The 12,628-nt window shown below is 43.4% G+C and overlaps 1 protein-coding gene across 2 annotated transcripts in view; it reads left to right on the forward strand.

Moving 5' to 3' along the window:
* Positions 1-12,628, forward strand: part of F8 (coagulation factor VIII) — an 85,414-nt gene that overhangs the window by 4,394 nt on the left and 68,392 nt on the right. The window contains exon 1 of one of the 2 annotated variants that reach the window (XM_082207526.1): positions 4,480-4,793. The exons of the other annotated variant lie outside the window; for it this stretch is intronic. Coding sequence (XP_082063652.1) covers positions 4,660-4,793 — 134 coding nt within the window. The 5' untranslated portion in view covers positions 4,480-4,659. Of the gene's footprint in view, positions 1-4,479; positions 4,794-12,628 lie in introns of those variants that run through there. 2 annotated transcript variants of the gene reach the window in all.

Here is a 12,628-nt window from a genome sequence, read left to right on the forward strand (position 1 = left end):
TTTGCAATTTGATTTTATTCTACCTTGCTAGAGCCACACACCCTTCCATTAAACAATTTCCTTCTTCACTTAAACTCGATGGGTTACTGCAAATAATGAAAACCAACCCAAAACCAAAACAAGGACAAAAATTTGAACAGAATGAGGTTTCCCCCCTCAGTCCGTGTTTTGATATGGTTGTTAGGAAATTCCATGTTTATTCATCCTTTTTGGTGGGTGTTTTTTTCTGCCTCATTCAGGACAATAACGTGTTATCCCCCTCATAGGCTCCATTCCCTGAGTGATGAATGACAATTGCTACCAAGGCCATTTCCCCTAGATAACCAGAAGGAAGGTGTAGGTGGCTTGTGAGATGTGAACTTTCTGACTCACTTCTGACTTACACAGATGGGAGAGTCCCTAGAAAAAGAATTGGGGCCCATTTTCAGTAGCCCTGTAAGATTAGCTCATTGCCTCGAGCAATTTTCCCCATGCTTTCCAAGTACCCTTCACCCATGTACGGATAGAGTTATGGGAAGCAAAGTGGTAAAAGCCACTGCCTCCCTCAGCCACCAAACTTTGTGTGGTTTGGCAGGTGACTTCTCAATTTTCTTGCTTTTAGCAAAGGAAACCCACACAGCTCAAATGCATACCCTCTAAAGTTTCACAAATGGAGTTTTTTTTTTATATATAGACTGCAACACCTTATGCAGGTGTTGCAAGCTGGAAGAAGCCCTTTCCATAGTGCGAAGCAGTGAGTTTTCCCAGAAAGGTCCAGTAGCAGTACTCAGCCAGGTCAGGCACTGGCCAAGGGCTGAAGCAGCTGCTCAGAAGGACCCCTCATTATCTCACCGTTGTTTGTTACCATCCCCCTGGCCCAGTAGGGAAACTCCAAAGTGGTTTTACCCAGCAATAGTTGAATCACTCCTTCAATTAGAGCTGTGTAGCTGCCCTTTGAACAGCACCAGGTAGCTGTCATTTTAAATTTCCCACAGTGCTCTGAAGCGCTACCATGGTGGATTCTCCAGGGCATTTTGGGAAATTTAACATGGTAGGCTTGAAGTTGCCCATAGCGCAGGCGCTGAGACAGGTGTTGGTGCCAATCAACTCTCCCAGGTGCACAAGGATGGGTGCTGATGCCTGCCCATGACTCATTCGTTTCAAATTTAAAGAATCAGTGTCTGGGGCAACCACCACTCGGGAGTTAGTCATTGCTAAAGTCTTCTCTGTCTTATGTGTTAGTCATATCAGTTTCCTCTGCCGTGTGCTGACTTCTAAGTAAGAACGACTTTTCCTTTCTCTGAAAATGTATCAGCCATCAATGGATGCAGCTATATTTATTACAGGATTGTTGGAGCAACATGATGTAACGACTAGCATCCTCCCTGTGAGGGAAAAGCTACAGCATTTGGGGCTTTTGAATTTGGGGTGAGGGAGGCAACTCAGGAGAGGAGAGGAATCACTGAGGTTTATAAAATTATGCATGGTGTGGGGAAAGTGGTCAGAGAGAGAGAAGTTCTTTGCCCTCTCTCAAAATACTTGAGCTTATCCAATAAATCTGACTGGAAGAAGATTTAGGACAGATATATTTATTTATGTAGTCCAGGGGTAGGGAACCTTTTTGACATAGTGGGCAAGATTGAAAAGCACCTTAAAAGTTTTTTCTTAAGTTGGGGCAGGTAGTACAATACTGTGTCTGAAATGAACGATAAATAGGTCTTTGATCCCCCTCACTGACCTTGCCCTGTGTTTCTCCTTTGCTTGAGAAGCCAAGATCCTCGCCATCATTTTCCTGCCTGTTATGCTTCGTAGTACTCCAAAAATACTTTGAGACAAGCAACTCTGTTTTTTTAAACAGTCATTTTAATATAAAAAATATATAAAGAGGATTTGCATAAAACATTTTGGTGAATCATCTCGCATCAGACCTTTCCTAGGCTGGAGGAAGGGAGGAAGAGGACTTGTTTTGACCATGAAAAAAGTTAGTAGACATTTCTGGGGGAAATTCCTCCATTCTCATCTCTCTTTGTTAGAAAACTGACTCAGAAAAACCTGTTAATTCCAGACTCACCACAGATGTTTTCTATGGGGGAAGCTATGTGCTATACATGCACTTTAAATTTATGGTGTGGATGTGATGAACTTGTTTAGGGTGCTAGAAATGGTAGCTCTGTGAGGAGTAAACTACGGTTCCCAGGATTCTTTGTGGGAAGCCATGTGCTTTTAATGAGCTTTAGGTGTACAGTGTGGATAAAGGTCAAAGACAAGGGGATGACATTCTCTGCAATTTGTAATGGCTTTTAAAAACACAAATAGCTTTTGAATGCAGGTGAGGGGGAGAGCTGGACTGGGAACCTGAAGAGATTAGGAAGCTTTAACCCTGCTGAACTTTTGAACTGGATCAACAGTATAATAATCCCATAAGTCAGGGTAGACATGCCATAAGACTGGAAGGATAAAAAAAAATTCTTGAGGTGGTGACAGAAGCTTCATAAGAATGCGGATGCCCATGCCACTGCTATAGTGGGGAACCTGTGGGCCTCCAGATGTTGTTGCACTCCAGCTCCCATCAGCCCCAGCCAGCAAAAGTCAATGAACAGAGATTATGGGAGTTGTAGTCCAGTAGCATATGGGATGCCACAGGTTCCCCACCCCTGCACTAGGGGGAAAGAGTTCCAATTGTTTTAAAGGTAAGGCCTCCCCCAACCCCAGCCCTAATTATGCTGCTGAGATGTAGAAAACATGTGTGTGAAGAAACCAGGAGTGGTTTTTTGTGCAACTGTGAGCTCAGTTATGGTGCTGACAATGAATACCAGGCCTGAGCATTTGCACCATGTTCCTTGGTTCTAAGAGAAGATTGCCCACTCTTCTCTTTTGCACCTGGCTATGGCTTTCAAGCAGGGACGCGGGTGGCGCTGTGGGTAAAACCTCAGCGCCTAGGACTTGCCGATCACATGGTTGGCGGTTCCAATCCCCGCGGCGGGGTGCGCTCCCACTGCTCGGTCCCAGCGCCTGCCCACCTAGCAGTTCGAAAGCACGCCCGGGTGCAAGTAGATAAATAGGAACCGCTTATTAGCGGGAAGGTAAATGGCGTTTCCGTGTGTGGCTCTGGCTTGCCAGAGTAGCTTCGTCACGCTGGCCACGTGACCCGGAAGTGTCTGCGGACAGCGCTGGCTCCCGGCCTCTAGAGTGAGATGAGCGCACAACCCTAGAGTCTGTCAAGACTGGCCCGTACGGGCAGGGGTACCTTTACCTTTACCTTTATGGCTTTCAAAGAGGTTCAGTGTGGACTTTGTTACCACTTCGATGTCTTTTGTGAAGCAGATGAACAAACAACGTACAGTGGTACCTCGGGTTACATATGCTTCAGGTTACATATGCTTCAGGTTACAGACTCCGCTAACCCAGAAATAGTGCTTCAGATTAAGAACTTTGCTTCAGGATGAGAACAGAAATTGCGTGGCAGCAGCGCGACAGCAGCAGGAGGCCCCATTAGCTAAAGTGGTGCTTCAGGTTAAGAACAGTTTCAGGTTAAGAACTGACCTCCGGAACGAATTAAGTACGTAACCAGAGGTGCCACTCTATGATGCCACTTATCCCAGAGAAGCATGACTTATTTGGCAACCCCTATGACAGATGATTTCACTTGACAAATTGGTCAGAATCAGGCTACCTTCACCCAAGCCAGTTTAACAAGGTGATGTTCCTCTTTTTTTCTTTTATAACGTTATGTCCCCTGCTTTGCTTGGTACTAGCCTCAGTTTTCAAGGAAGCCATTTGGGTGACTGTTCTTGATTGTTTTTCTTTTATATGTCTCGTGTTATTGTAATATGATTTGCACATGATGTTGTCCTTTTAAAGTTTTTATAATTAAAGTTATTGAGAGAGAGGTTCAGTAACCTACTTGCAAGTTGCAGCAGTCAGCCAGATTGTTCAGTGGAGGACACAATGAATTTCATAGGCAAACAGACTCTGGCAATGGCAGATCAGGTTCCTTTGAGAGAGTCTTCACCCCCAATCATACTTGACCCCATTAGCCAGGCTGCCAGAGCTTGCTCTTCAGACTGGGTCGTGTGGAACTTTCAGAACACATTGAGAAATGTTCTTATGATTTTGTTTGTTTGTAAAGGGATAAGATAAAATAGTGGATGACAGATCTGTCCATGGCTATTGGCTAGCAGAACTGCTGTCTGTCGTGATAGTATACTTCTGCGTATCAGATGCAAGGAGAAGAAACAAGAAGGATGGCTGGTTCATCCTTGCAGACTTACAAGGGCTGGCTGCTGTTGGAGAAAGATGCATTAGATGAGTCTTGGCCTTGTCTATCAGAGCCAATTCTTAACCTAATCCTGGATCTGGTGTTCCGACAGCGAATAAGAGGTTAAACTTTGCTCAACCTTTCCCCCCCTTTGGCTTTTCCCCTCTCCATCCTGTTGCTCTCCACCCAGCGTTGCTCACTCAAACATCCCAGCACACTGAAAGTCTGTGTGTGTGACCATGATTCCCTATCCGGTCGCATATTGAAAACTTGTTAGAGCTTCGCCCAAACCTGCCTTCACTTTCCTCGTTGAGGATGGCGCATGCTAAATAGGTCAGGCAACCATCACCTACCTCCTCCTAGATTTCTCCTTGAATCGGAACTGCCTCTGCCTCTGGAGTCTCTTCGACACACACTAGACCATGCAGAGGCTGCCCTTGTGCAGCTGCATCGTCATCCTGTGGTGCCTCTTTGAGCAGAGCATTGGCATCACCAGAAGATATTACATCGGAGCAGTGGAGACAGACTGGGACTATGTGCCTGGCAGCCAGAAGGGGTAAAGATAGTCCATTTGTCATCCGTAGTTGCTTCCCTGTTTCTCTCTGTTTATATGCTGTGGTGATGTTGGCTGTGTATGTACCATACCTTCAGAGCACATTCAACCCCCACCCCCACCCCATACGCACAAAAAAAGAATCCTGGGAACTGACCTTTCCCAGAACTACAATTCTCAATGCCCTTAAACTACAGTTCCCAGGATTCTGTGGGTGCTTTGAATGTCTTTTAATGGTATGGTGCTTATCTAGCTATTGCAAAGGGATTTTAGACTCTGGGCTTAGTGGCCTTACTGTGCAGTGCAGACCTTTCCACATTTTGCATGTTGGTGACACACTTTTTAGATGTGCATCATTTCGCGACACAATAGTTCAGTTTTACTAGCAAACCGGAGAGTAAACTAACCCCTTTCCATTCCTGGGAGGAGCATGAGGAGCGTTCGCATGACACCATTACACACTGCAGCCGACACACAAGCATGTCGCGACACACAGGTTGGAAAGCTCTGGTGTAGGTGCTCTTTAGATGGCAATGTCTGTCCCCTTCAAAATGTGAGAAGCCGTCCCTGCTGGATGGAGGGTGTGTGTGTTTTTGCTCATTCAGCTTCATGGGACCCTGGACCTCTGCCCCAGAGCTCTGCTCTGATGGCAGCAACAGGGTAGATGTGCAGGGTCTCTGTATGTATCTAAATTTGCCAGCTCAGTTTTCCTATGATTTTGCTAGTAGCATTTTGCTGGCCTGACAAGTGAAGCCTCATTCTGGCAGGCAGTCCCTGGCATCACTCGTTAAAACGGTCAAGCGGAACCTGTGGCCTTCCAGGTGTTGCTGGATTCCAGTTCCCGCCATTTCAGCCTGTCAGGTATTAATTTTTAGCCTTGGGTTGCCACATTTCTTAAGTGGCTTGGCCTGAACCTTTAAGAGCAGCTTAACACACATAATGTTAGCAGGTGGAGTCCTCCCCCCATTATTTCCCCCCATGCAATGAAAGGTTGCATGCAATGTCTGTTTGTCAGGATTCTGTTCAAAGTAGAGGAGTGGTGTCAGCAAATTTTTTTTGGCAATCCTGTAGTCTGTGAAATCTGTAAGGTAGTTCAAGCAGTGCCTTTGAGAACTAATGGCATATGCAAGACTGGCTGGGGGGCAGACAGGGCACGGGGGGGGGGCGGATTTGAAGAAGAACTAAACTGGATCATCAAAGGATTCAGCTCTGGAACCCATACGTTGGGGAGTGTATATATTGTGTTACAGTGGACGCTTGGGTTGCGAACGTGATCTGTGCGGGAGGCACATTCGTAACCTGCAGTGTTCGCAACCCACAGCGCCGTGTCTGCGCACGCGTGGGTTGCGATTTAGCGCATGCAAGAGCGCCGAAACTTGGAAGTAACCCATTCCTGTACTTCCAGTTTTGGCGCAGTGCACAACCCGAAAACGCACAACCTGAAGCGTCTGTAACCAGAGGCATGACTGTATTACATTGTGATGAAAATTTCAGCACTGTGAGAATCTTAGTTTTCTTTAAAAGAAAAAGAAAAAGAAGAAAGTCTCTAGCTCTCACAGGTGTGGAGATAAGTAGGGAAGTGTGAAAGCAACACTGGGCAGAGCTGGGGGAGAAGAAAAGTAGGCTCTCTGGTGCTCACAATTAGCAGTAAAAGAAATGACAGAAAAGAAGCAAACATATACAAATTTGATTATATTTGCATAATTTACGGGATTATCATCCGATTAAAGAAATGCATCCTATACATGTCTATTCAGAAGAGTTCAGTGGGACTACTCAGTGTGTTCAATGGGACTTTCTTGCAGGTACAGTGAGTGAGTGAGTATAACTTCACTTACCTAGAAATAGGTTCAATTAAATTCAACAGGACTTGCTTCTCTCTCTTTTTTTAGAAGATATTTATTAAAATTTTCAAGATATTACAAAATAGAAAAAAGAAAAAAGAAAGAAAAATACAAAACAACAAACAGTTAAAAACAACTCAATCTTTCCATTACTTATTTTTCATTAGCTTGTTTCCCGGACCTCCTCGCGCCTCCCTTTTTTTGTATTCCAGTTCAGTTTGTTAGTTCAGAAAATCCTTCCCCTCTTTGTTTATCCTAGTCTTTAATCTTAAAATATTGTAACATTAAATTTTTACCTATTAGTAATCCATTTTTCATATTCCCTTATAGTATTACAGCTAAAAACCACTTAATTTCTATCCAACATCATTCTAACATTCATTAATTTTACAATATTTCTGTAAATAGTCTTTAAACTTTTTCCAATCTTCTTCCACCGACTCTTCTCCCTGGTCTCGGATTCTGCCAGTCATTTCTGCCAATTCCATATAGTCCATCACCTTCATCTGCCATTCTTCCAGGGTGGGTAAATCTTGTGTCTTCCAGTACTTTGCAATAAGTATTCTTGCTGCTGTTGTGGCATACATAAAGAAAGTTCTATCCTTCTTTGACACCAATTGGCCGACTATGCCCAGGAGAAAGGCCTCTGGTTTCTTCAGGAAGGTATATTTAAATACCTTTTTCATTTCATTATATATCATCTCCCAGAAAGCCTTAATCCTTGGGCACGTCCACCAAAGGTGAAAGAATGTACCTTCAGTTTCTTTACATTTCCAACATTTATTGTCGGGCAAGTGATAGATTTTTGCAAGCTTGACTGGTGTTATGTACCACCTGTATATCATTTTCATAATATTCTCTCTTAAAGCATTACATGCTGTAAACTTCATACCTGTGGTCCATAACTGTTCCCAGTCAGCCATCATAACGTTATGTCCAACATCTTGTGCCCATTTAATCATAGCAGATTTCACAGTTTCATCCTGAGTATTCCATTTTAACAGCAAGTTATACATCCTTGACAAAATCTTAGTTTTGGAATCTAACAGTTCTGTTTCCAATTTTGATTTTTCCACCTGGAATCCAATTTTTTTTGTCCAAATTGTATGCCTCCATTATTTGATAATAATGAAGCCAATCTCACACTTTGTTTTTTAATTTTTCAAAACTCTGCAATTTCAATTTGTCTCCCTCTTGTTCCAAAATTTCCCAATATTTCGGCCATTTGGCCTCCATATTGAGCTTTTTCTGAGCCTTCGCTTCCATCGGTGACAACCACCTTGTGGTTTTATTTTCCAATAAATCCTTATATCTTATCCAGACATTAAACAATGCTTTCCTGACAATGTGATTTTTGAATGCTTTATGTGCTTTGACCTTGCCATACCATAAATATGCATGCCATCCAAATACATTATTAAAGCCTTCTAAGTCCAAGATGTCTGTGTTTTCAAGAAGAAGCCATTCTTTCAACCAGCAAAAGGCTGCTGATTCATAATAAAGTTTAAGGTCTGGCAGGGCAAATCCGCCTCTTTCCTTTGCATCCGTTAATATTTTAAATTTTATTCTAGGCTTCTTGCCCTGCCAGACAAATCTAGAGATATCTCTGTGCCACTTCTTGAAACAGTCCATTTTGTCCAAAATTTGCAATGTTTGAAACAAAAATAACATTCTAGGCAATACATTCATTTTTATCGCAGCAATACGGCCTAGCAGTGAAAGCTTCAAATTTGACCAAATTTCCAAGTCTTTTTTCACTTCCGTCCAACATTTTTCGTAATTGTCTTTAAATAAGTTCCCATTTTTAGCTGTCATATTAATCTCGAGGTATTTCACTTTCTTAACCACTGTTAAACCTGTCTCATTCTGAAACCTTTCTCTTTCAATCGCCAACAGGACTTGCTTCTCAGTAGAAGCAGCTACGTGGGTTTCAGACTGCTTATTTTATACCAAAACAATAGTTTTGAAGAGAGAGAAAAACATACTTGGGCGGTGCTTGTACCATTGCAGTGGGCATGGTCAGAATAAAGCATTTCCTCCTCCGAAATGAAAATGAAGGGACAATGCCTCTTCTAAGGTGACACCCAATATCTGAAATTTAGTTAATTTATATCCCACCTTTCCTCCATGGAGCACAAAGTGGCATATAAGGTTCTCCTGCCTCCCCATTATTTTCCTCACAACAATCCTGTGTGGTAGGTTCAGCTGAGGCAAAGTAACTGGCTCAAAGTCACCCAGTGAGCTTCATGGCTAAATGGGGTTTTGAATCCTGGTCTCCCAGGTCCTAGACTAACACTCTAATTGTTACACCACACTGGCTTTTTAAACTTTATAAACATACTCATTTCTTACATTCAGTAAGTCTGCAGCTTGTGCGCATTTAACTTGCGTGCATTAAGCTTAACAATTAAAAAAAAGGAATGGGGTCGGAAAGGGGCAGGATTCTGGAAAAAAATACCTTGGCAATCCCACCCACTGTTGAACCCTATGGGCTTTGTCTATGGTGGAATCTACACACATATTAAAAATGCTGTGAAAATGCCTTCTGTTAAAAAGTTTTGAAAAATACATTGAATTTTGCATAGTTCACTGTCGTCCTCTAGTGTCACATTTTTATATTGCACTTTACAACACATTTTAAAAATGTTGTATTTGCAGCTGTATAGCTGAATCCTATGTGTGATTTTTTCTTTAGGTGTGATCCTAAGAACATAACCCAGCTTAAGTTGTAACCCAGCATACTATATTCATGTTTAAAAACCACATTGACATTAAAATGAACAGTATGGTTAATTGTGGGTGCCTGATTCATACAGGTCTCATAATGTTGCTGTTTTTGGCACAGAACATAGACATATATTTATTTAACACATTTTGTGCTGCTGGAAAGGCTTTCAGAGGCTTATACAGATCAGTAAGAAAATCCATGCCTTCAGGCTTACTGTCCTGGCTCTTATCCCAAATGCTATCACAGAGACTCTTAAGTGTGAATAAGAAAGAAAGCTTGCAACATTACAGATCAGCCTATAGGCAGAGATTTCCTAAGGCATGACTAGAGAGTTCAGAAACAGCATCAGGTGTCAGAGATGGGAAGTGAGCAAGGCCGGCCCACCCATTAAGGAAAGTGAGGTGACTGCCTCAGGTGGCAGAATCCACAGGGGCAGCAGATCCTGATGTCGCCCTTTCTTCCCTGGTGGGGAGGTGGTGCCATTTTGTGTCTCTCGTCAGGTGCTTAAATGTATCAAGAGCTTCTAAGATATCTCGACAAACAATCACAACACTCCCGGCATTAAAAAGGCGAGACGTGGCTTGTTTACTCGTGGGACTCTTTCTTACTGCAAGTCTGATGCATCTGGAGGCTCTCAGAGAAACGTCTCTGAGAGGTGTGGGCCTGTTAGAATCATAGAATCATAGAGTTGGAAGAGACCACAAGGGCCATCGAGTCCAACCCCCTGCCAAGCAGGAAACACCATCAGAGCACTCCTGACATATGGTTGTCAAGCCTCTGCTTAAAGACCTCCAAAGAAGGAGACTCCACCACACTCCTTGGCAGCAAATTCCACTGTCGAACAGCTCTTACTGTCAGGAAGTTCTTCCTAATGTTCCCAGTAGCTGAGGTGGTATTGGGTTCTCAGCAATGAGATGGAGTTCAGAGAGCCAGTGTGACTGCCTCTCCGCCCCCAACCTCTAAAGGCAAAATAACAGGGTCTCTGTCATCCCTCTTGGGCTACTCCTTCCATATCCTACTCTTCTTCCTCATCTTGCAGCAGCTACTGCCTCAGTTCTGAAACAGGCAGGGCCACAGGACTCATGACACTTACAATACAGTGGTACCCCGCAAGACGAACGCCTCGCAAGACGAAAAACCCGCTAGACGAAAGGGTTTTCCGTTTTTTGATGCGCTTCGCAAGACAAATTTCCCTATGGGCTTGCTTCGCAAGACGAAAACATCTTGCGAGTATTGCGTTTTTTTCCGCTTCCCCCCTTTTTCTAAGCTGCTAAGCCGCTAATAGCCTTTTAGCCGCTAAGCCGCTAAGCCTTTAATAGCCGCTAAACCGCTAATAGCGCTAAGCCGCTAATAGGGTTGCTTTGCAAGACGAAAAAACCGCTAGACGAAGAGACTGGCGGAACGGATTATTTTCGTCTTGCGAGGCACCACTGTATTCATTTAAAGCACATGACTTCCCCCAAAGAATCCTGGGAACTTTAGTGCTATCCTGGGGGACTAAAAGGGCTGGAAATTGTCACTTAGTGATGCATAAGCTACAGTTCCCCAGGATTCTTTGGGAGCAGTCATGTGCTTGAAATGCACTTCAAATATATGGCATGTATGGTTCCCTTTTATCACATACACAGCCCAAGAAGACAACAACAAGAATCCACCAACAGCATATGAATCAATATGGCTAACCTGATTAATAAGCACCCACCCACCCTACTCACGCATGAAAATTAAGTTCACCACAGCCATCACAAACAAACAACCACACCCTAGGCCAACCCCAACCTCTCTCACCACCAAAGAAACAAGTGAATAGTGAAGAGAACCTGTGCAAGTGACACTGACACAAAACCCCACACATACACTAAGTAGAATAGAAGCATTGCCACTTGACCCCACCCCACTCACCATTCCCCCCTCCACCTCTTTCCCCCTTTTACAGTGGTACCCGGGTTACAGACTAACCCAGAAAATATTACCTCGGGTTAAGAACTTTGCTTCAGGATGAGAACAGAAATCGTGCAGCGGCTGCAGCAGGAGGCCCCATTAACTAAAGTGGTGCTTCAGGTTAAGAACAGTTTCAGTTAAGAACAGACCTCCAGAACGAATTAAGTTCTTAACCCGAGGTACCACTGTATTCCGAATGTAGCACTAACGTCTCAACAAATGAAACTGATCTGTAGAAAATGAAACTTGGGGGGAAAAGACATTGCACATACAGTTGTAAACCAAGAAATCTTTAATAAAAAATATGTTTTTTAAAAATACATGACACAGAAGGAAAAGGGATTGGGAGGGAGGCAAGGAAAATCAAAGTCAAGGTGCTTCCAGATAGTCACAGTTTTGTGCGAGCAGTTCAAGTGCATGGCAGAACTTTAGATTTGTGCATTTTTAAGTGAAGTGAAGCACTTTGTAACCCTTGCACGACAACCCCTTTTTTCTGGGGGCGGGAGGACAGTCACCCTGGTAACAGAAAGATGTGTGAATGACACCCTGCAAGCAAAGCAGGATGAATGCTCACCGTTGTATAACTGACCCTTAAACAAAGCAGAATACAGTACACACTCAGTAAAAGTGGGGCATAATTTAACCTCTGTGTAAGCTTTGTGCAAATCAGGATGAATGCTTAATACACAAGTTATTTAAAGCTACAATTCATATATAGTGGTACCTCGGGTTAAGTACTTAATTCGTTCCGGAGGTCCGTACCTAACCTGAAACTGTTCTTAACCTGAAGACCACTTTAGCTAATGGGGCCTCCTGCTGCCGCTGCGCCGCCAGAGCACGATTTCTGTTCTCATCCTGAAGCAAAGTTCTTAACCTGAGGTAATATTTCTGGGTTAGCGGAGTCTGTAACTTGAAGCGTATGTAACCTGAAGCATATGTAACCCGAGGTACCACTGTAAAGGCCAGATGGAATTGTGACAGACAGATCAGATAAACTGGTGGAATAGTTGCCGCTAGGGATTTTGGTAATTTAGGGACTGTAAAAGGCACCTTGTCTCTCAACAGGTACAAAAACAGCCCAGTTTTGTTTTTCTCTCTCTGCACTGCAGCCAGATGGTATAGAGTCTACGCAAGTTATGAGGGAAGAATTGGATTCAGTTCACATTTAAAGACAAGCCCACCTAAGTAATATGAGAACCAAAGCACAGCCATCTTTCAAAATTTCCCAAATTTTCAAAACTTTTCCAAATTTTGCAGTGCAGTTCTTCAGCCAAGCAATGTGTAGAAAAATGCATATATTGCGGTAAGGTCTGCATAACAAAAAT

Source organism: Podarcis vaucheri, assembly GCF_965113315.1.
Source record: "Podarcis vaucheri genome assembly, chromosome: Z".
In the NCBI taxonomy this organism is placed as follows: Eukaryota; Metazoa; Chordata; class Lepidosauria; order Squamata; family Lacertidae; genus Podarcis; species Podarcis vaucheri.